The sequence below is a fragment of the Armigeres subalbatus genome, unplaced genomic scaffold (assembly GCF_024139115.2).
Source record: "Armigeres subalbatus isolate Guangzhou_Male unplaced genomic scaffold, GZ_Asu_2 Contig395, whole genome shotgun sequence".
NCBI lineage: Eukaryota > Metazoa > Arthropoda > Insecta > Diptera > Culicidae > Armigeres > Armigeres subalbatus.
In genome coordinates this window covers 395360-421044 of record NW_026943146.1, presented here as the reverse complement: position 1 = coordinate 421044, position 25685 = coordinate 395360, and the positions used below count along the sequence as shown (strand labels likewise).

The 25685-nt window shown below is 40.2% G+C and overlaps 2 protein-coding genes across 2 annotated transcripts in view; both read left to right on the top strand.

Moving 5' to 3' along the window:
- LOC134204098 (uncharacterized) overlaps positions 1-6344 on the top strand; it is a 114322-nt gene extending 107978 nt beyond the window's left edge. The window contains exon 15 of the mRNA XM_062678925.1: positions 4352-6344. Within this exon, the coding sequence (XP_062534909.1) occupies positions 4352-4593 (242 nt within the window). The 3' untranslated portion in view covers positions 4594-6344. The remainder of the gene's footprint in view (positions 1-4351) is intronic.
- Positions 6345-21113: 14769 nt separating this feature from the next.
- LOC134204100 (zinc finger protein swm-like) lies at positions 21114-23567 on the top strand. Its single transcript, XM_062678926.1, has one exon. It carries the CDS (start codon positions 21114-21116, stop codon positions 22941-22943), a length of 1830 nt encoding a protein of 609 aa, XP_062534910.1. The 3' UTR covers positions 22944-23567.
- The last annotated feature ends 2118 nt before the right edge of the window (positions 23568-25685 follow it).

Sequence of the window (25685 nt, the reverse complement as noted above, 5' to 3'; positions counted from 1 at the left end):
TGGAGAGGCAGAGGTCCGTCTTGGTTAACGAGCTGCCAATGTGATAGATAGGAGAAGGTAACTGATGGAATTTCTAATTGGATGTAGGAAACGAGCTCTATAAGTTCATTTCCAATTCTAGCAGATTACTGTTAGAATACTCAAATTGAAGGTATAGGAATAGTAATGGAAACGGTATGGAAGTCCATTTCCAGTTCTAGCGATTGCTAGAACATGAGAAATAAAGAGAAAGATACAAAGTAGGAGAATGGAACGGACCTGGGATTGAATTCACGACCTCCTGCGTATGAGGCAGAAGCAGTAGCCATATGACTACCAAGCCCGCTTCGAAACAAGAGAGACCACGCACTGAACTGATTAATTTTATTACCGGCCGCGCAATGCAGAACACAATAATTCGGCCGACCGCGCGATCGTTCCGCTGTCCGAAACATGAGAGATCACGCACTGAACTGATTATTTTTATTACCGGCCGCGCAATGCAGAACACAATATTTCGTCCGACCACGCGATCGTTCTGCTGTCCGAAACATGAGAGATCACGCACTGAACTCTTCACATATCCAAATTCGGTATAATTGACGATGCCCCCTATATGAAATAAACACAATTTGAAACAATATTAAATTGTGTTGAAAAGTAATAAGTCATTTAAGTATTGCCTTTAAGGGGCAAGTATTGCCTAATAGGGGCCAACCAGAGTAAACGAGACGAGCAATGCAACCCGCCCCTTAGGGGGGAGGGCTATTATACCGTCTTACCCTAGCTAAATAAAAATTCTCTTTCTTCGTTTTGTCCCAACTCGGCAAATAAGGGAAGATCCATAAACTACGTAACGCAAAAATCGGTCATTTTCAACACCCCATTCCTCCTATGTCACACTTTTTGTATGAAACATCTGAAAATTTGTATGGGATGTCACACATCAAGGAACCCCTCCCCCCTCTAAAGGTTACGTAATTTGTGGGTGTTCCCTAATATATCATTAAATCATTTAGAATTTCGTCCATTCTCTTTCCCCCTTTAAAATCATGCAGTAAAAAGTAGAGTGCAATAAAATGGAGGGTCGGTTTCGTACCACTACTTGCCGGTCGGTTTCGAACCACCCCGACTTTTTTCTCTGAACGCGCCGTTCAAGAATACCACTCCATACGACCTAATCTAAGTACGTGCAACATAGCTAAGACCAATAGCAATAACACTGAAAATATTTTACCGATATCTCCTGCAGCCAAAAAATCAATTCAAACACAATATGGCGTCGTCAAAACACAATATGGCTCAAAAACTCCGAAAAACGCAACCTTGGAAGATGGCAGCCTACGTCCAAATTAGTAGTGCTGCGGCAGTGTTCTACTGACAATACAGGCATATTCACCGAAAGCGCCATCTATGAGATAGGCCGGGGGTCGGTTTGGGAACACTCTCCCCTATATATTGTTTTTACCCTGATTTCTTTATTAGCAATTTCCCAATTTTATATGGAAAATTTCATTTTTTTTGGTTGAAGTTTTTATTTTATTCACGTTGATACAATGATACGTTTATCCCCAAGGAAGTTGAGAAAATTTCCAACTCGAAATTTTTCTAAACAAGACCGAAATTCGAACCCAGAAACCAGCAAGGTCTTACTTTGTAGCCGCGCATCTTACCACACGGCTGAGGAAGGCCCCAACGTCACTACATTAAAATAGAAGTAATAATAGCGTGAGGATACGTGAAATGTTTTTTTGTTAAGCTTATTATTATCTCCAATCTTTCCAACGCTGGCAATTTTGTCGCTTGGACGGATTTTGAACTTAATCAAAAGTTTTATTTTGTAAAATATATTATTGTAAAAGAGGTAGTAGAAAGCTAGCATTTAGGTTCTGTCTCATTTGGAGAATTAAACTTAAAAGTGACAGTTCGAAAATTAGCAAATAACCCGGTAATAAGAATGGCTGGTGCTGCCCAACAATTCCAATAAGACATCGATGCAAAATGATTCGATATCTGTCAAAAGTAATCTTGCTCTGCGAGCAGGGTTATTTGATAATTATTGAAATGTCACTTTTAAGTTTAACTTGAGATTAATTCTCCAAATGAGACAGACCCTTAATATCATGACCTGAAAACAGTTTTGGGGGCGTTTTGGGGCCTCTTCCCCTATTGTGAATGTTGCAAAATTCGGAACACCCAAATTCACTACCGCATTAGGTGAAATAGTGCGCTCAAAATCTCGGCAAAGCAACTTAGAAATATCAAAACAATACATCGAATATGCTAGTCGACACGCAAACAACTTTATGCATATACAAGAAAAGAATCATCATTTCATCGTTGCCAGATTTATTTGATCAAATAATTACTGCGGTTTGTCAAATTAATCAAATCAACCAGAAAAAAAAAAAAAATTATGCAAGCTTCTGTTGGCAGGGTGGAGAATGGTTGACATTTAATTTTACCGTACCATTCATCCTACCATGCAGTCAAAAAAACAAAACTACGGCAGCCGCAGCAGCAGCCACGACCAAGCAGACGACAGCACATACTTTTACTATTTTCTCCCCCAACAATCAATGTTTTCGTAGAATATTTTCTCAACGTATAGCCGGTTTTGGTGGCAAATATACATTTCGTTATTCCTTACTCATTTTACAGATTAGAACCAATAAATCAGTATCTGTGGCTAGCACTCTTTCAAGGCTTAGTGCCACAGCCTAATTCAACTCGATTCTGTTCTATTTGCACTGCGCACAAGAAAGTGTGGGTGGATGGCACGAGACTCACGCAGCAGCAAACAAACAGTCTGCGGATGAAGAATAAAAAAGACTTAATTTCGTCTTACATTTATTTGGGAAACTGTCTCAGTGCGCTCGACTGCTCAGTGCACGAAATTTTACCGGATAAAATGTAAATATTCGGAGAATCAAAGTGTTTTACTGTACTTTCCCCAACACTGTACATATGTTGAAAGCCCAGTAGTGTACGAAGAAATTTAAAATAAGTATCAATTTAATAAATATTTCATAAATGCTCAAAAATGAACATTTTGTTGCATCTGGCAACATTATGTAGCAGCTGACAAGCTTTTACCACCCCATTTCCACCCACCTCAAATTTTTGTCACTTTTTCGTACAAGTTACCTCACCAATACTAACAAGCAATAACGACATTAATTTTCAAAACAGAGTTACGGAGTCTTGAGCCTTAACTTTTACAGTCCACCTGAACGACATAAAACTTGCTACTCCAGTACTTTAAACTCTCATTTGCCGACGCTATCAAATTATTTTATATTGTAAACGGTGCACAATATGCACTGTTTTTGCAATTGCTGTTGAATCTCTTCTGAGTAGCCATCAAGCAAGCGACCACAGTGCGTGTTTTAAGCGTTGCGAAAGAGATAATTTGTCTATCTAGTGTTCGGTGGCTCATGCGCATTAGACCTCTTCATGTTTTCAAAAAGTATCAAATATTTACTGGTCAGCCAAGAATCACAAATAAGCCTTCATTCAAATTTTCAGCAAATTTGGATGAAATTTCGAAGTGGCTCAAGTCCATTTAGTGTTTTCGGGCTATTGTCAAGTTTCAAAAAAATCTAACAAGACATACAAACGCCGGAAAGCATCGCAACATCATCTAAATGATATCTTTTGGTGTGCTCTAAAAGTCTTATGAGCAATGCGACTCGTTTCGTTAATGGTTTGACCATTTTAAAGTAATTTTCAAGCTTGAAAGTGCTTAAAAACATTGTTTCTCTCAAAAGTCGTTGTTCTACTAAATTTTTAAATTTATTTTAAGTCATGACTAATTTTCTATATTATTATTCCTCTTTTTACTTGGACATTTTGGTAATATAATTACTAATGTGCAACTTACCTTTTAATTCTAAAAAATCAGAAGCTGCCAGCAAATAGTTAAACTATTGAAAACGATCAAGGAACTATTGTTTTATATTCACAAACTTTTTTTTTCATTTCCACTAATTTTAGCGAAGCCAAATTACTTTTGTTCTAAAAAGTGATTCCTTCCTTTTGAAATCTTTGAAAAAAGTCGTCGGCGGGAAAGCGTTCAAGAATCCAATAGGCAAAAAAAGAAAAATACATAAAAAGGAAAACGGAAAATGGTAAAGGAAAAAAGGATAAATAACAATTTAACAATGCGACAAAAACTCGTACTACTGTATATTCCTTTCTACTGGCAATACAAAGAGAAGCAGTACCTACATCATAAAACGATTTGATTAACTATCTCCGTCGTTGAAGGTTTCGCACGGGAAGATAGTCAAAGCGCAATCACAACCAACCTATGTACATATTTCTCCGGTTTAATAGCTGACTCACAACATTACTTTTTATCTCGTTACAGGTGTGCAGGCGTGCTCGTACCCTGGCACGGCAATCAGCGGCCGAATGTCTTCCGTCAAGTTCTACTACTCAATAGGCGAGAGCATTACATTCACGTGTGATAACGGCCTGGAACTGCGGGGTGCCAAGATGCTCAAGTGTTTGAAAAATGGCAAATGGTCCAACGCCATTCCCACCTGTGTCAATCCGGATGCGGTGAACGTGCGAAGCGATGCCAAAGGCATCTTCAAGCGGGAAAATTAACTCACGCCGGTAGGCGGTGTTTGCAATCCTTGGCACGGATCTCTGGATCTGGAGTGGTTTCTATTTCCCTGAATGCTACCCTGGGGAGACATACATATATCAATGAAACAAACCGACTTATACTTAGATGATAATCGTAGACGTTCCACGTAGGCTGGATCAATCAAATTTTAATGAAGACATCCATTATACACGTTGACTGTTTTAAGTTTACTGCGGAGACACCAAGGAAGTTAGGATTAATAAGCAATTCCGATTCGTGCACTATGGCTTGGAACGAGGAAATGGCAATTCTAATAAAATAAAATTAGGCAACACGTTTTCATGTTTTTGTTGATTGTTTAACGTGTTTACTAAATATTCAACACAACCAAAAATCAACTATCCACAACGTGCATTTTTCGTATTTTTCCAAGAACATAAGTAAAATGGAGTTTGACAGGTTGTAGCTCAAAACAGTATGCCGAAAATAAAATGATGGTATCCTTGATGGTATCTGTATTTCGCTTGGGAACAACGTTCGACGATCGAGAGCTTTTATAAGCCAGTGGACTTTTCTAATTTCAACATTGTAAAAGAAATTGATTTTCCATTCTGCGGCACGACAATTCCTTAGTCGGTTGACGCCGATAACCGCACCGAGACGCACAGACCACAAACCGAACCATCGAAAGCCTTTATTGTTTTATAATTGTTATTAGCCTTGTGATGTATATCGCTACTTTGTACGATTTGCAACATTATAATACAGTCTGCTTTATTTCCTGCGCCAAAGTGAACATTGGGAATGAACAGAGATGGTCAAAATTATCCATCTGAACGAGCCAATAAGGTCAATGATAACATTTGCCAAATTTCACAGTAAAATCATTATCAGCTGCTTGGAAATGCAGAACTGTGGCCCTTTATTAGCCAATTTACATGTTCTAACCCATAGTGCCGATAAAATGGAAAAAAGACATAAAACAACTGAAATAAAATTTAATTCGCTCCCAGCACGTTACTCGTTTATTTGCTTGTTGGGTCGCGCTTTCTCTGTGCCAAACGACGATGATGATCGCTGGGCGGAGAAATCAATTACCGCGACGATGTTAAATTCGTAGGTACGGATAATGGCAATCAGATTATTAACGGCACACAAAACGGATGATAAAGACAATGACAACGTTGTAAATGTGAATCGGTTTTGTTGGTGGGCTATATCTGTATAGGAATAGGTTTTCTCCCATTCTGTATTGCCGCACATTTGCTATCAAATGGAAATCACTGAATACTCATCCCACCCAAACCAAAAACATTTACAGTAGCACGATGCATATCTATAGAGTTATATTTTTCATAATTTTCCATGCATATAAATTGGATGGCACTGCAAATTTGAATATTAATATTAATTGGAACGGGACATGCGAAAGTAAAAAAAAATACAACAAGTGATAGCAATGTTTACGGACTAGTGTTTATTTCGGTGCCATTTTTCTGTGTAGACTAATTGTTATTTCACGCTGATGTTGTAAATAGAGGATTGAGTGTAATTTATTTATTTATGTATTCATTAATCCACTATCGGTGTCCGAAGTGAGGCATATTGGAAATTATGAATTCCTGAATTATGGATGCTTCTTGATGTATGGTTTTAGTGTTGTCAGCAATGAATGCTGTGTAATTGTTTTACCTACAAATACTGACATCCATAAAATGGAAGAATAGATGATATTTCACAAATAAATCTTAATTGATTGAAAATTTAACTTGAATGTTTTTTTTCGGTTTATCACATCCATTATATTAATCTATAAAGCGCTAGATTTGTCTTTATGAAAATAAACATCTCAACAATCATTTTTCTTCTTCTAATATATTAGCCCACTGGGACATTGCCGCCTCGCAGCTTAGTATTCGTTAAGCTCTTTCACAGTTATTAACTGCGAGGTTTCTGAGCTAGGTTACCATTTTCACATTCGTGTATCATGAAGCTAACACGATGATACCTTTGTGCCTAGGGGGGCCTTTCACAAATTACGTAACGCTGTAAGGAGAGGGAGGGGGTCAAGCCAAGTGTTACGATCCATGCAAACCTTCCATATAAAAACTGTACGTGGCGGAGGGTGGGATCCAAAATCATCAAATTTAGCGTTAAGTTATTTGTGAAAGAACCCAGGGAAGTTGATGCTATGTGGTGATATGCTGGTTTTGGAGACAACGGCCATCGGGAAACGACTTCCTCGGGGACCTTGGCGGTCATATAAGGGTAGCATAAAAATCGCTCCATATATGCCTTTCGATCGCTAATTCTTCATAAATTCTCTTAAAACGGTAATGTATGGTCCATGAAAGGGCTTTCGACGAAAGTGGCCGCTCCTGGTACATACAAGGTGCTCCCGAGGAACCCGCAGGAGGGGACATTTCCGTTTTAACACCAAAATATGCCGTGCGGCGGCTCTATCGTCATAATTTTCCACAAAATTGATTATTATGCGCTGAAATCGATAATTGACCACATTGGCCACTCTTGGAGCCTATGAGGTGCCCCTGGGGAGCCCGTAAAAGGGGACATTTTCATTTCAACATTAAAATATGTCGTGCGACAGCTCTTTCGTCATGATTTTCCACAAAATAGATCATTATAGAAGGGGACATTTCCATCTTTACACCAATATAAGCCGTGTGGCGGCTCTTTCGGTCTGTTTTCCCACCAAACGTCATGCGCTCTTTCGTCGTGATTTTCCTCCAAATAGGTGCCCTCGAAATCGATTATTGACATATTGTCCACCCTTAGAACCTATGAGGTGCCCCCCGGGAACCCGTAGAAGAGTACATTTCCATTTTAACACCAAAATATGCCGTGCGGCGGCTCTTTCTTTGTTATTTTCTACCAAACAGATGGTCACGCGCTTGGAGTCGATTAGTGACATTGTCTGCTCTTGGAACCTATGAGGTGCCCTGCGAACCCGTAGGAGAGGACATTTTCATGGTTATATCAAACCTTGTAGGTTGTAGATATAAAGTTTAGAATGAACGACCTATTTATAGAAAAAAAAACAAGATTAATCTACCAAGCGATGATGGTGCCTTTATCGTTCGTTCAAAAGGGGTGAGAAATATATAAGAAAAGTCTAATATAACACTAATAGGTGGATAGCTCTTATTTTTCATATTTGTTTATTTGCATTGTAAAATTTTCTGCTGAACGCAACTTTTTGCAAGCCAATCGGATGTGCATAAGTGCCAGAAAAGTGATTTTCCCATGCAGGTGCTGAAATTAGTATTTTGGCCATAACCTCGGAGTCCATAGTCCGATCTGGTCAATTTTCAATAGGAAACCATGGCACAGGATTTTGCGTCGAATGCTATTAAATGCGAGAAAATCGGTTGAGGAAAAGTTCCTGAAAAGTGAGTGAGATTTTGCGTGCACAGACACTTTCAATAGATTCCTCGCGGCACTCCACAATTACCGAAACCGGGCCTGGGGTTCCCCGGGTTGATATTAGATTTCAAGAGCATAACCAACTATGTATTTGATGGAAAATGATAGTGAAGGAGCCGTTACACGGCATGTCTTGGTTTTAAAATAAAAATATCTCCTTGTACAGGTTCCCCGGAAGCACCTCATAGGTTTCAAAGATGGCCAATGTGGTCGCTAATCGATTTTAAGTGAGTGAGAGTAAGCACGGAAATGTCCTATTCTATGAGCTCCACGGCGGTACGTCATAGGTTCCAAAATGGAAAATGTGGTCACTTATTCATTTCGGTATAAAAACGGAAATGTCACCATCTACGGGTTCCCCGAGGGCACCTCATAGGCTCCAAGAGTGGCCAATGTGGTCACTTATCGATTTCAAGCGCATAATCATCTATTTTGTGGAAAATCATGACGAAAGAGCCGCTGCACCGCATATTTTGGTGCCAGAGCGGAAATGTCCTCTCCTACGGGTTCCCCGGGGCACCTTGCATGTACAAGGAGTGGCCAATGTGATCATTTATCGATTTCAAGCGCATAACCATCTGCTTGGTGGAAAATCATGACAAAAGAGTCGCCGCACGGCATATTTCGGTGTTGAAACGGAAATGTCCCATTCTACGGGTTCCCTGGGGGCCCCTGATAGGTTCCAAGAGTGGCCAATGTGGTCACTCATCGATTTGAAGCGCCTAATGATCTATTTTGTGGAATGATGGAATGGAATGAATCATGGAATGAATCATGATGAAAGAGCTGCCGCACCACATATTTTGGAGTTAAACGGAAATGTCCCCTTTTACGGTTTCCCCGAGGCCACCTAATAGGCTCCAAGAGTGGCCAATGTGGTCATTAATCGATTTCAAGCACATAACCATCTGTTTGGTGGAAAATCATGACAAAAGAGCCGCCGCACCGCATATTTTGGTGTTAAAACGGAAATGTCCCCTTTTACGGGTTCCCCGAGGGCACCTCATAGGCTCCAAGAGTGGCCAATGTGGTCACTTATCGATTTCGAGCTGAATAACCATTTCTTTGATAAGAAAACACACCGAAAGAGTCACCGCACGGCATATTTTGGTGTTAAAACGGAAATGTTCCCTTTTACGGGTTCCCCGAGGGCACCTCATACGCTCCAAGAGTGGCCAATATGACCAGTTATCGATTTCGAGCGCATGATCATCTATTTTGTGGAAAATCATGACGAATGAGCTGCCGCATGGCATATTTTGGAGTTAAAACGGAAATATTCCTTTCTACGGGCTCCCCAAGGGCACCTCATAGGTTCCAAGAGTGGCCAATGTGGTCAATCATCGACTTCGAGTGCATAATCATCTATTTTATGGAAAATCATGACGAAAGAGCTGTCGCACGACATATTTTGGTGCTAAAACGGAAATGTCCCCTCCTGCGGGTTCCCCGGGGCACCTTGCATGTACCAGCAGTGGTCAATGTGGTCACTTATCGATTTCAAGCGCATAACCATCTGTTTGGTAGAAAATCATGACGAAAGAGCCGCCGCACGGCATATTTTGGTGATAAAACGGAAATGTCCTCTTTTACGGGTTCCCCGGGGCCCCCTCATAGGCTCCAAGAGTGGCCAATGTGGTCAATTATCGATTTCAAGGATTGTACGACAATTCCCCGAAAACCATTTCCCCGAATGCAATTTCCCCGAATGAAATTTCCCCGAATAACAATTCCCCGAACGTAACATTTCCCCGAATGTAACAATTCCCCGAATGCAACATTTCCCCGAATTGTTTCCACAGTGCAGATAAAACTAAAACTAAAAAAGAAATCTGCGTCGTTTAACATATACCTAGTCACATAATTGGCTTTTGACATAATTTTGAGCTGCAACAAAAATAAGATGCTGGGTCATTGGGCCGAAGACCCTTATGCCGAACCGTCATTAGGCCAAGTGAGAAATGATTAGTGAGAAGTGAAAATTGAGACGTGAGAAGTGAGAAGAGCGTAATGAGAAGTGAGAAATGAGAAATAAGTAATGAGAAATGAGAAATGAGAAGTGAGAAGTGATAAACGAGAAGTGAAAAGTGAGAAGTTAGAAGTGAGAAGTGAGAATTTAGAAGTGAGTAGTGAGTAGTGGGAAGTAAGAAGTGAGACATGAGAAGTAAGTAGTGGAAAATGAGAACTGAGAAGGAAGTACATAGTAGTGAGAAGGGTGGAGTAAGAAGGGAGAAGTGGAAAATATGATGCGAGACGTGTGATGTGAGGAGCGAGAAAGGGTGAAATACGACGGGAGATGTAGGAAGAGAGAATGGAAAAATAAGGAAGGAGGATTGCCCGATATAACACAAAGAGGGTAGATGGACCCTTCTTCAATTGAACACGTTTGCCTGGAGTAAAGCGAAGGAAGGAGATAATGCCTTCCTTGAATGATCGCGTCTAAGCAATTTAAGGACAATGTAGGAGATATTACCTTCTTTAAATGAACACGTCGATGAATTCGATATTTTTTTTTCGGTATATAGAATTGATATTTATTGCTAGATGCGATCTCATATATTATATCTATTCCGGGGCCAATTCGTCTACGCCAAAAGAAGAGATTACGTTTATCATTACCTTATTGCAGGCAATCTCCTACTTCTGAAAAGGTAATTTCATTCTACTTTGGCTTATTTCGAACTAACGCCTAACTCTAATGAATAGATCATATCTACCGTTTTCTTATACCAGGTAGATACAAATTTTCAAAGAAGGAATAACATTCACTTCTTCATTATCCTGGGGAAACACCTACTTCCAAAGTAGATATCAAATTAATCCATTGCGTTATTCCGAGTAGATGCATTATTTTTAAAGAAGGGATCACATTCACCATTGCCTTATTCCGGGCATACGCATTATTTTTTTAAGGATTCATATCCACGATTACAGTAACTTCCTAAGAAGGGATAGACCTTACATAGGACAGAAGTTTGATTTCACAAATTTTTACCATGATGCTTTCAATAGAAATTTCCGTTCGTGATTCTACTCCACCAAAGAAATTCAGCCTTTGTTCGACTATTTTAGAAAAAATAAATAAATAGGAAAACACTTTAATCTAATATCTTTATAATTTAACAATAAGGAAGATCAAGGACATACAAAACTATCGAAAAATTTGATCATGTTCGGCATCTCCAAAGAGACACTCTGGAACAAATCTTTGAACGCTTCTCTGTTCGGGCGTTTACAGTCGATGACAATTATGCGTTTGCAAAAAATACTTTATTTTCGGGGATTTGTTACATTCGGGGAAATGTTACATTCGGGGAATTGTTACATTCGGGGAAATTGCATTCGGGGAATTGTTACATTCGGGGAAATTGCATTCGGGAAAATTGCATTCGGGGAATTGGTTTTCGGGGAATTGTCGTACAATCATTTCAAGCGCATAATCATCTATTTTGTGGAAAATCATGACAAAAGAGTAGCCGCACGGCATATTTTAGAGCTAAAACGGGAATGTCCTTTTTTACGGGTTCCCCGAGGGCACCTCATAGGCTCCAAGAGTGGCCAATGTGGTCAATTATCGATTTCAAGCACATAATCATCTATTTTGTGGAAAATTATGACGATAGAGACGCCGCACGGCATATTTTGGTGTTAAAACGAAAATGTCCCCTCCTGCGGGTTCCCCGGGGGCACCTTGCATGTACCAAGAGTGGCCACTTTCGTCAAAAGCCCTCTCATGGACCATACATTACCGTTTTAAGAGAATTTATGAAGAATTAGCGATCGAAAGGCATATATTGAGCGATTTTTATTCTCCCCTTATATGACCGACAAGGTCCCCGTGGAAGTCGTTTCCCGGTGGCCATTGTCTCCAAAACTAGCATATAACCACATAGCCGCAAAATTGATGAGTTTATCTTTCGAACGGTATATAAACTTTGTGATTCGGTTATAATTTGACTGTTTTATAAGCATTTACATTTCTGGGTCAATATGACCCTAACATCTTATTCGTAACTTTTTTCTAATATCCGAAGAAGGTTAATAAAGACACAAAAAAAAGATTTTGTGTGGATTCTGTACAGCACAATACCACAGAAGATCTCAGCTCAGTAGGAGTCGTACATTAATTACGTAAGCACTTATTGGGTGTTGGTGTTCCTGCCATTTTCTTACGATCCATATAAATAAAAAAATATTTGTATGGGAAAAATCTTACATGGAGGAGGTGGGGTTGAAAAACCCAGAAAAATTGCTTACGTAATTAGTCTACGGCTCCGTAGCTCTCCATTGTGACTCCAGATTCCATTGTGCAGCACTCTACACGAGAAGGCCTCGTACGGTGCCTCGATGAAGCCGATGTTTATCTCCGGGACCACCTTGCGTCTTAGGGCACTCCACTTATTCTCGTGACGGTGGAAGGCTTTTTCGTAGTCAATTTATACCAAGTAAAGGGACTCTTGGAATTCCTTGACCTGCTCCAGAATGATACGGAGCGTGACAATATGGTCCATACAGGATCTTCGCCGGAGTGTCGAATCGATGTTCTCCAGAATCCGGGCTAGGAAAACTTTGCAAAGTACTTTGAGAACGGTACACAGCAACGTATCGCATACAGTCACCCTTTTTGACAACCTTCACTAAGATACCGTGCATCCAATCGACGGGAAAGTTGCGATGTCCCAGATATTACGAAATAAACGATGCAGTAGCTGATCGGAAGCCATGGGGTCAGCTTTGAGCAGCTTGGCTGATATGCGATCGACTCCTGGGGGCTCCTGGGAAAGGGCTATTAGGCCGAAAGGGTCAATTGGTCGAAAGGGTCGTTTGGCCGAAAGGGTCATTTGGACGAAAGGGTCCTTTGGCCGAATGGGTCGTTTGGCCGAAAGAGAAGTTTGGCCGAAAGTATTTGGCCGAAAGGGTCAATTGGCCGAAATGGTCATTTGGCCGAAAAGACATTAGGCCGAATAGGTCATTTGAAAAGTGACAAATTAGGAGTAAGAAGAGAGACGTCTCACTTCTCATTTGCCCGGAAGGGTCATTTGACCGAAAGGGTAGTTTGGCTGAAAGGAACATTTGGCAGAAAGGGTCGTTTGGCCGAAAGGGTCATTTTGCCGAAATGGTCATTTGACTGAATAGGACATTCGGCCGAAAAAGACATTAGGTCGAATAGGTCATTTGGCCGAATAGGTAATTTGAAAAGTGAGAAATTTGGAGTAAGAATAGAGACGCCTCACTTCTCACTTCTCATTTATCACTACTAGCTGCAAAATAATGAAGAGCGCAATGTGAGTTGTGAAATGTCTCACTACTCACTTCGCGTTTCTCACTTTTTACTCACTCCTCTCACTGTAAAAAAAGAGGAGCGAGAAGTGAGTAGTGAGCCGTCTCACTTCTCACTTCATGCTTCTTACTTTTGACAGCGAGAAGTGAGAAATGAGGAGTGAGAAGTGGAACATCTCACACCAATACATCCCATATATCGTTACGTAATTAAAATATATTTAAATTAATTAAATTATAATTATTTGTTTGATTTTCCTATAACTCTACCTAACAGTTCATTGTTTGAAATGCACTACTTCATGGGCTGTTCACAAAATTTGTGAACAGTCCATAAAGCAGTGTATCTCAAACAATGAACTGTTAGGTAGAGTTGTAGGAAAATCAAAATTTCAGCCTCTGGAATAGATTATTGACAAATTTCTAAATGACCGAACCAAACCATTTTGTGACATTTTTTTTAATTTGAATTTAGCACTTTGTTGATTTTTTGTAGCATTCACATTAGCTCACGTCGCAGCCTCTGCATGCTGAATTCAATCAAATAATAACTTGTTTTGTTGAAGTTTATGCTACTTATGATGCTTCTGTGAAACTGTTTGTTGTCTCGATATGATAAGGCAATCACGTCTCAACCAATGAAGCAGCTTTTTGAATGCAGGTTGTTTTCTATACTGTTCTGTAGAAGCTAGTCGTCGTTAATTATAATCCTACGGCTGAGTGGGGTTTTATCTTTTGATGATGGGTATGAAAAAAAACCCGACATGGAACAGGCAGACATTTGAATGATTTCACAGAATCAGCTGTTATCCTCTTCATTTGAGTTGATATTAAACTATCGAAGCAAATTTAAATATATTGCATTTCCATTTGGTTTGATCGTTTGTAAATAAACTCTCAGGGAAACCGAGAAAAGCATGCCACGTTCATTCGGGCAATCACTCGTAGTAGAATGATGCCATTACATTTTAATTCAAGTTGCATTACATTTAGCATCATATACTAGCGGAGATAAATTAGAGTACGGTCGATCTCATGAGTCATAAAAATATCATGAAAATCGAATAAAAGTGTATACGCTAAAATGGTTCCCATCATACATTATGTTTCACTTGAAACTTCACATTTTCATTACTACTGGATTAGACTATCTGCTATTCTATGAATTTGCTAAATTTGAATGCTCGTTTTCACAGAGTGAAAACAGTACTGTTAGTTTTCGTGATCGTCACGCCAAAACGAGAATAAAGGCATTTTCATTTTCACTAGACCAATTGAAAATGTAGCGGGCTCTATCTCACCTATCACATCACGAGTGCAAATTATGGTCATGTTTGCTTTGTTTTCAAATCTTAACTTCCTAATCATCTTTAGGGTATTTGTTCCATTGTCAATAACATTGGCGAACAGGAAAATTTTGGCTCAATTTGTGTCGTTTTTTGTTGTTATCTGGTGTACTCGCTGTTGAAAAAATCACAAAAATGTAAAACAAAACAAATTACGCTCCGAAATGAGTAGCGAGACGTGTTGCTCCTCACTTCGCACTAATAACTTTTTACAGTGAGTAGTGAGAAGTTAAAAACGAACAGTGAGACTTTTTATTTCACACTTCTTCCTAATCATTTCCCACTTGTCATTTCTCACATCTCATTTTGTACTACTCTGTGTTCGCAGTAAGAAGTGGAAAGTGGGACGTCTCATTCTTGCAAGTGCTCATCTTATCCTTCTAGCTTTGACCCCCTTTTGTTTCATGTTTGCATACCACCAAAGATGTTCCTAAGTACCCGTTTTTTCAAATATTTTTAACGCCGATTTTTGGATCATACCAGTTTTTATTACGAGGATTAGATAATTTACGCGATACAGAAACAATTCAAAAAAATGAAAAAAAACTAAAAAAATGTTACGTAGCCAAATTCGAATTGGGTCTGTACACATTTTTGCCTTTCTCCTACAACAAAGTTGTACCTAAAGGCTATCATTTCACTCTGAAAATGAACTTTTATATAACTCTTGGAGTCCCATAGTGTTATATATCAATTGACTCAGCTCGATTGCCCACAAATGTCTGACTGTTCGTGTGTATGTGTGTGCACAAAAGCCAAAAAAAAAACATCTGACAACTTTTCATATAGTAATCTTTTACCGATTTTTTCTCAACAAGTAGCATTCGTGAGGGAGCAAAGCCTAGTTGATCACTATTGAATTTGATAACGATCAACCGTTGCGTTTAAAAGTTATTAGTGCCATATAAAATAGGTGTCTTGGCTAAATGCGAGAAATGCAGTATCACTACTAGGTGAACTAAGTTGTTTTTGCGTTTCTCGTACAACTGTACCGAAAGGCTATATGATCACTCCAAAAACGAACTTTTGATAGGAGCCCCGGAGACCCATAGTGTTATATACCAATCGACTCAGCTCGACGAGCTGAGGTGATGTCTGTATGTGTGTATGTCTGCAAATTTTGTAGACACACTTTTTGGAACTTGGCATTATCCGAATTACTTACAACAGGTTCCATTCGACGGGGAATCTTGTCCCATTGAAAATTGGCCAGATCGGACTATGAGATCAGAAGTTAAGGCCAACATACTATTTTTATGCCCAAAAAACACTAAAAAATACTCAATCATATTTTTTTGTATTTTTTTCACGAGAAAGGCACCAACACCGCTAGGTGGATTATTCAGTTTTTTTTAAATAGTATTAAATTATAATTAAACATAGTCAGATTAGCGTAGCTATGCGTTTACGGGTTGAATTCTTCTTCTTCTTCTTGTTGGCATTACATCCGCCATTGGGACATTGCCGTTTCAAAGCCAAATTACCATTTTCGCTTTCATATATCATGAGGCTAACACGATGATACTTTTATGCCCAGGGAAGTCGATACAATTTCCAAAACTAAAATTGCCTATACCGGCACCGGGAATCGAACCCAGCTACCCTCAGCATGGTCTTGCTTTACAGCTAAGAAGGGCCCGGGTCGTATTTGTAATGTATTTAATAATAAAAAAAATATATATCATAAACTTATTGAAGAATAATCATTCCTTCCGGGTGGAGCATATATCCATACTTTGGCATTGCATTATTTATTTTCTTTTCGTTCATTTGTTGTTGTATGCCACTTTGGGCTGCCATCAAGACCCGTTCCAGCTGAACCGAGGAAAATGCAAGAATGCTTCTTTAATTAAGTTTGCAGTATTCTGACTGCTGCGAACAATTATGATGCATGACCCAATTACTGTCTTTTGTGAGAGTTAGTAAGTCAGTACTTGCCCCTCACGAATACAAGAGTAATTTGCATTTAAATGGAACGCTGCCTATTCTTAATTCTTTTATGTTTTTGCTAAATAGAGTTGTTTTTCTGGTTTGGAGCGTTGAAGATAAAAAAAGCAACGGAGCTATTTTTGCAACAGCTTACATGGATTAAGAAAAGGATTTTTCTGGGTTGAACCCCTGTAAGTAAGATTTTTTTTATATTTTTTTTATCAACCTGAAACATAACAAACTGAGAAAACAACAAACTCGACCTCCTCCCATAAGTCCTTGCGTAGGGGGAGATCGGGGCTGGTTAGCCTGGTCGCTTTTGTAAAAAGGTTTTCGGACGCAGTGGTAGACACCTATGCCGATTTTGGTAGGGTGGTAAGGCGCTCATGCACTGTCGTAATTTCAGGTGTGATACAAATTGTTGTCATTTTGAATATGAATCTGGGACATTCATTCTATAAGGTACCCCGGGGCAAGTGAAAATACGGGGTAAGTGGGTACTATGGCTGCCGATTAATCGGTGAACGTTTTTAATAGTAACAATGTTCTAGAAAGATGAAGCAGAATTATCAACGAATTCGCCTGACACAAAAAAAAATGGAATCAAAACCCTTTGCGGCACCATACTAGTGGTATTGTTTAATCATGACTTTAAACTACCGGCAAAATCTATTACTTTTATTTTAATTCAATGGATTTCCAACAAAATAGTCGTTTCTAAATTCATCATTGATGTGGAAAGTGAATATTTTGAGCAATTAAATAATTGTGTGACATCAAAAACGATTTAAAAGTTTTGATTAAAGCCAAAATCTGCCATTTTCACTTTCCCTTGATTTTTAACATACATGGGGCAAGTGGGACATATTTGAACAACATTTTCGATAGAGCCATTTTACCTGTTTTTAGATTGTTGTCTAGTGAAAAATAACTTCGACACTCATATATCATATGGATCTGAATCAAATGCAGTTGATATCGTTGGTTTAGTTGTTAAGAAGTAGTGTACAGTTGATTTACCAAATGTGTATTTTACTTTCTGAAAATTATCTCCCTCATGGAAAAGAGCAATTGCTATAACTATGCAAAATATTCCGTTTACAGTGCAAACAATCTATTTATTCTACAATAGATCAACAGGTTTTGTCTTGTGTTTTGTTATTTTAAAACTTCGCATCAGATTAACAGATTTTCAGATAAATAAAGTGATTAAGACGTAAACTGGCCATTTCGTTCTATTACAAATTTACAACACCGCCTGAATAAAAACGTTCCTTTCGAAGTTCTCATTTATGTAATAATTTGTGTTAAACAGAGAAACATTCATTCGAAAAGTGAACAAATATTTGCTTATCTCTTCCATCTAACACATTTGGTAAGAAAGTAAGCTAATGTTAAGCCAGACAACAGACAATTAAACAGCAAACCGGCTGTTGTCTTGTTTTTTATATCTGCTAACATTGTAATCCCTTTCTTTTGCCAAAAAACAAAAGTCTGACAAGCAATAAACCTCCATCCATGATTTGAAATACTACGACTAAGGAAACACATGAACATTATATCTACATTCTTCAAATTAGTTTCGTTCGACAGTATAGAGCAGAATAGGTCCCACTTGCCCCGTTTGAAGCAGTAAGTAGGTCCCACAGGTAAATTTATTTATGTCACTATCAATATTTTTGTAACTGAGTGAATGGCTTGCAACACGTCTACACATCAACAACGGAAGCATATAATGATGTATCCGTGGTTAATGTCCTGAAATACCCTGTTTTCTAAGTATGCGTTAACGATTTTGCTGAACTAGCGTTTTTTTAGGTCCCACTTGCCCCGGAGTACCTTATTCATTTTGATATCAGTTGAGTTTTGAAAGCTTATAACTCTTATACTGCTCAGTTCTATTTTCTGCAAATTTGAACCACGAATGTATCACAGGATTCAAATATGTTTCAATTGATGTATGAATGCGTCATTTTATCTGCGGATCAATCCACTTTGCAACTACGACGCCTTTATTTGCAGCAACATAATAATTTAATTTTATTATAAAATTTTCAAACATGAGCACAACGCCGCTGGGAAAACCAGCCAGCGACCTTGTTCTATTTCGCCCCAGATTCAAACTAGAATAGTGTTCGGAAATTTTCAATGGGCCCGGAAAAGCTGTCCACTTTTCTGCACATGCTGATAGTCTGAATCTGCGAAACAGCTACCAGAGGAATGAAAGGAAGGGGTCATATGTCCCATCTGCAAAAAAAGATGACAAGTTGGAGCGTGACAACTTTTGAGCGATCACTATCCTGAAAGCCTAGGCGGCTAATATCCCAGATCCGGAAGATCTTCTTCCTTCGTCTGTCACAGATCCTTCAATGCCGTGAATATTAGGTCTCCACGCACCAACTGTCTATCGATTTTAAGGCGGCATACAACAGTATAGAAATAGCTTGAAAATCATGAACGAAAATAGATTTCCCGGGAAGCTTACAAGACAGATAATTGCAACACGATGAATAGTGTGCAAATTGTGTGAATATTTCATTCAAATCCAGCGGAGGAATCCAACAAGGTAAGTGTTTGTGCCTGTTAGTCAATATTGCGCTAAAAGGTGTCATGCGGGGGCCCTCCTTAGCCGTGCGGTAAGATGCGCGGCTACAAAGCAAGACCATGCTGAGGGTGGCTGGGTTCGATTCCCGGTGCCGGTCTAGACAATTTTCGGATTGGAAATTGTCTCGACTTCCCTGGGCATAAAAGTATCATCGTGTTAGCCTCATGATATACGAATGCAGAAATGGTAACTTGGCTTAGAAATCTCGCAGTTAATAACTGTGGAAGTGCTTAATGAACACTAAGCTGCGAGGCGGCAATGTCCCAGTGGGGGATGTAATGCCAACGAAGAAGAAGAAGAAGTGTCATGCGGAAAGCCGGGTGCAATAGCCATGGTACTATTTTCAATAAATTGATCCAGTCAATTTGGTTGTTTCGCGGACGATATTAACATTATCGGCCGAACTGTCCGCCTGCCCACCTGAAACGTAAAAACAACAAAAGTTGACTGGTGTTAAATGCGTCGAAGACACTACTTTCGAGGTGGTTTGGGAATTCGTCTACCTTGGACTCTTGCTAACGGCTGATAATAATGTTAGTTGTTAAATACGAAAATGCATTATCTGTGTCGAGTCGAGCTTACTACGGGCTCCAGATGAAACTGCTGTTCTAAATTATTCACACCCGCACCAAATGTATCATGTACAAAACGCTCATAAGATCGTAGGATCTCCACGGACATAAAAAATGGACTATGCTCCAGATGAACTTGCAAGCACTTGAAGCATTTGAGAGACGTGTGCTTTGGACCATCTTTGAAGGGTGTGCTAAGGTACAGTGTATATATAATAGACCACGAGCTCTACCAGAAGAGGGCCATTTGACATAACGCCATTTAGCATAACGGTAACGTGTGTATTTCATGTTTACATATGGACTTATTATCCATTGCTTCGAATGAAGGAAGTTAATTAAATGGATTCAACAAAGAAGAACACGTAAAAGTGATGCAATAATGTAAAACTCGAGTCGAACCATGAACGATTATCTGGGCTATGAATCTGGTGGGGTTTTACTCGCACTTGATTTAAATCGCGCATGAGATTTGAGAATTTGAGAGTTTCCCAATACTGCGTATTTGGCATAATTTGAACAAAAGTGAGGGCCATTGCGCATAACGGACATTTGGAATATTTTTATTTGAGCTTACTAAACTAGTGGGCTGCGAAATGGTGAGTTGACATCCGGGAAGGGGCGCCTAACATAGCTCTGGTCCTGGATGTGGGGTTCGACAGTGGGCTCTGTTGAACTTCTATAAAAGCTGTATGTGTCCCCAAGCAGGCCCTATCAAAGCGACCGTGTGCCGCTCAAAGCGCACAAGCCTAGCCCTGGTGTTGGGTGGAACTTTAAACAAATTTGACCCGACTGATCGAGCGTCTGTTCACCAAGGAGGAGCGGCTCCAACAGCGTCTGTTCTGGCATCCAGCGGCTGAGTATGAAATGCTATTCCCCGGAAGCTATACCTAAGATGGCAGCCCCATCCCGGTGGATAGGGAACCTTGGACCAACAACCTACTGCGTTGCGTTGCGTTGCGTTGCGTTGCGTTGCGTTGTAACGGAGTATTTCGTAGATTGCATACTGATAGCTGTCATGTATATTCTTTAACTTTCTTACTCCAATTGCTTATGGATTACTATTTGGGATTTAATAGCAACCCAATTAGAGGTCCAAAAGGATGAAGCATGAAAGCTACCATTGCTGGCCACGCCCATCTTCTCCGTTACTAGGGAAAGGGAGGAAATGATGATATGACATCTACTTAGCGAGAGGCCAGCGACTCACCGACGCCCTCATAGATGTCAAGGAGTTGGATGGTTGGTAGGGGATATAGTTTAGGAATATCATCATAAGCAAATGATATAATAAGTTTGAACATACGTTGGAAGTGACCATGCTAAGAAAATTATATCACTCCATTGATGGTTTTCCTGGGATGGGACAAAGCTATTATGTGCCAATCGGCACGACACCCCTGCAAAGGGAATTAATATCGGTGCCGGTCGTTGATGCCAACAAAGGCGGCGACGTGTCGGCTCAGCAACCAAAGCGTCGATTCGAGCCAGAGGATGCCGTTGCGGTGGCAGATGCTCATTTGAAACGAAAACTTCCATTAAATAATCGCTTGGGTCCACGAGTATCAGGACACCCAGCCAACAATGGAGGTATCGTCAATCCCCAACAGAATTGTTCGTTGGAGTTGAGGAAGATTCCCAGGGGGCTGAATGCTATCGCTCACTTGAATAATCACTTCTCTAAATTTGGAAAGATTGTAAACATTCAAATTAGCTACGATGGAGACCCGGAGGCGGCCATTGTCACATTCTCAACCCATGCAGAAGCGAATGTGGCCTACCGCAGCACGGAAGCAGTCTTGAATAATCGTTTTATCAAAGTATTCTGGCATTCATCGCCAATTGGAGGAGAGCAGCCCGCAATTACGCCAGGCGCAAAAACGGAACATTCGCTACGTAGATCGTACCCGAATCAATACAGCATCAACAATAATCTAAACATTACTTCGGCCACGACTCCAGTCTCTGCAGGTGCAGCAGTTTCTAAGGATGGAGTCCCATCGGTGGTCGCTACCAGTTCAGCATCCTCTTCCATTGCAAGCGGTGGTGAGAATGTTGCCCCTACTACAACGGTAGTAGCTACGCATTTGACGAACACTGCTACAAAGCTGGTCAATACGAATGTGGCTCCTATCGTGACGGCTAATCAGCTACGCATGAAGAACGCAGCTAAAATCAATCATGCCAAGTCGGATCTAATGAGAAAGACGCAGGAAATCAGCCAAGGACTGCTAAAGCGAAAGTATGATCTTCTGCAGCGTTATTTGAAAGAACTCCGAACGCTGGTAATGATGGTTGAAAAATTTGAAGCTCACGACCCCAGTCGAGTTAAGTTGCTGTCCTCAATCAAAGAGCTGGAAGGTAACATCGATAAACTGAAGCAGGAAATTGCCACCGACCAACATCAAATAGCACCACAAGTGGTCCCAAAGCGCAAAACTAAGGAACAGCATGAGAAGGACATCCTCGACGCTGAATTGGAGATAATTGCCCAAGAACAACGTACGCATCGAGTACCTGGAACTGGAAATGGCCAAGTTCCTGTGGTTGTTAATGCGGCTGGGGTCGTCAGCAAACCTCAAATGTACGGTCCCCCAGGGGCACGTGCAGCGCGCTCGACGAATCGAGTTGCTCCACTGGGATCGACTAGTGTAGATCGCCGTCCAACAACGATCGCCATAACCGGATTTGCATTGGAGGACGCCGATGCCCTGCTCGGACATTTCAAGCATTTTGGAGAAATAACCAAGCATCAGCTAGAAGAAACGGTGCCATCCCTTTCGATCACCTTCTCGATTCGTCAGAATGCTGAAAAGGCCCTTGTCCGTGGTAAGATGTTCCGCGACGTGACACTTCAGATCGGATGGGTGGTGACCAACAGCAACAACAATACAACTCCAGCCGTTCCTCAAATTGAGAAAACAGAAAGCAAGGAAAAAGTCATCCCGGTTGAGAATACTTCCGACACCGTTGGTTCGAACAAGGCTACGGATGAGTCGACCGAGAAATTGTTGGACGAAGCAGCTGGTGAAAAGGTTGGACCCGTCGTCAGTGCTGAGATAGCTTCCACAGCTTCGATGGAAACGCTAACCGAAACGGCTTCCATGGAGGAAGCTTCTGAAGTCCAGATGGTGGAAGAGGAGGAAGAAGAAGAAGATATGGAATCGGAGGACCGCTCCTGGCGCCGTTGATAATCGCTGGAGAGGATCGCAATGAAATGAGAGCCATCACTGAGGGGGAGAAGCAGCAGATGAGGAACATCAACTGACACTTACTGAATTGAAATATCAATTTTTATTTCATTTTTGTCATTATCGTTTAAGTGGACACCGTTCGCTTTAAATGTAGCAAGTAAGAAATCTCCACTTTACAAAACGTTTTCTTTTTGTTATTTACCTTTGTAGTCGAATGTTTTGTAACGTTTGAAATTGTTAGAAATCTGTCGAGCAAAAATTCTGATTCCCAAAGCGAAACGTAGTATCAGGAGTGTTAACGATTTTTCAAAACAATACTGAATTACAAAACAACTAGAGTTAGGTTTTATTGTTCAAAGACCTTAAAGTTTACAATTGAACCCATTTTAAGCTGGTAGAATATTATTAAGTCGTTTGACTATTCGTAAAGAACCAAAATTATTGATTATGAAAGTTTTATTTTGATAAATGGGGTGCGCTTTGAAGCGGAATCTAGCGGCTTTCAAACTACAAACAAAACGATGATGTCAAGAAAGTCTAGTAATTAACTATTAGTAATTATGAAGCAAATTCAAATCTATACACACCTATAGATACAAACGCTAAAAGAGTATGGAAGTATTAAACTTGCCCTGGCTAAAAAGCCTAGGTTTAAGCGCCATTGTTCGCTCTCTGAAACGAGAAAGAAAAGAAAATATATTAAATGCCCCTTCTCCCCTTATTTTTTTCCAATTGAGAGCCCGCATCGAATAATATAAGTAAAGTTATGCCACAGAGAAACAGACGTCTCACTTAGAACAAAATGCAATCAAAATCATCGTCACGAAAACATTATCCCCCAATGCTAAAATCACTGTGTGTGGTCAAGCGTCAACCAGATGGCGGTAGTGGGCAAACGTCAAACACAAGCAAAGTCGATGGAAGCGCCATCGGTGGCCGATTGACCACCTACATATAATTAAATTAACCGTTAAAAAGGTGAACGATGGAACATGTACTGAGTGAGACGTCTGTTTCTCTGTGGTTATGCATAAAATAAAATTTATTCATTATCTTATATGATTTTCATAATGATGAATAATATTGTTTCAATGCACCTCTTGGTTAACTAGTTCGTTTTCTATGACAAATATTGGCTGTATCTATTTCTTAAAAAAATATCGTTAGCTGCACTGGGAACGCAATAATATAACATATGTTTTGAGCCAATTAGGTCGATATTATGATCAACAACAAAAAGATGTAGCGGATAACCTTATTGGTTTCCGAAGAACATTCTCCTACAAGATTACACATTTAAGCAGATGTGGTGTCTGGAGGACGTGTGTTTTTCGGCTTTTGAAGTTATTTTAGCGACTGTAATCACCTCCAAATCTTATATTAATTGTTTAGGATGAAGTTTTTTAATTGTTTAGCGAAACTATACTTAAAATTCATTCAGTACAGGAGAGTTGTAACAAGATCACAACATCCATAGTACACAAAAGAATTGTAATAAACAGCATTGTGTAAATGATACTGAACCACTACAACTGATAAGCCTTTTAGGATTGGCAATCAAATGCACCATCCCTATTAAAATTGCTACACCCTGTCGCAAACCCAGTATTTTACGGCGTACGTAGTTGCCCACGGAAAAGATGTTGAAAAGGGCGTATTGACGCATCTCTACAAAAATTTAGTGAAGTGGAGTGAAATTGTACTCACCTTTTTGCTCGGTACTTACTTCTCACTACCAAGACTGTCTTACTACCCATGTTCCCACTCGCATTCCTGGACATCATCATAAACTTGCCCGACGTCAGACGTCATTTTAGGCTCAGCAGCCGCAGACGAACAGCGTTTTGGATTTCGCGGGAGTTAATGTCGGCGTTCGACGACACACAGTTACCCGTGTAGATTTGCTTCTGTATCCTGTAAATGCAAATTGGTCTTCCTTCTTCTTCTAGATCGTTCCTGTGGGGTTTAGTGACGTTTCTTTGTGATTTATCCAGGATATCAAAAAGTTGTAAATCAGCCGGAACTGGAATTTCAACGATTGAAAAAAATTCTGACAGAAACAAAAAAATCGCCTTCACTTCGTCACGACTTGCTTCGATCTCCGGAACCTTGGACCAACAACCTACTGTTCCCGAAACATCAATTTGTTCGAGAATCCGATAATGAAAGAATACGGACTGATTTTACGGCGACGACTCTTAGCGCGAAACAACGGACACGAATAGGAACATGGAACGTTTTAACCCTAGCCCAGCAGGGTAAATTGGCACAACTTGCCAATGAGGCAGGCCGCATGAAGCTTGAGATCCTGGGACTGAGTGAAGTCCGTTGGCCAAACTTTGGAGAACAAAACGCCGTCGGGACAAGTTCTGCTATACTCTGGTTTACGAGGTGAACACGCTCCCCGGCATCGCGGAGTTGGCTTCCTACTAAGCGCTCAGGCACACTCTGCGCTTATGATGTGGGAACCTATAAGTGAAAGGATAATCGTTGCCTAGATTTAGAACACGGGTCTGAAACCTTACTATAATCCAATGTTATGCGCCAACCGATGCTGGCGACCTGCAAGACTCAGAGAACTTCTACAGTCAACTCAATGCCGTCGTAGATAGAATGCCGAAGGGTGATATCAAGATCTGTTTGGGCGACTTCAGTGCGAAGATCGGATCCGACAACTCGAACCATGAGCGCATTATGGGACGCCATGGTCTCGGAGAAATGAGCGAAAACGGAGAGCTG

Coding starts and splice junctions, on each gene's coding strand:
- LOC134204100 (XM_062678926.1), top strand. CDS start 21,114: ATGGGACAAAGCTATTATGTGCCAATCGGCACGACACCCCTGCAAAGG.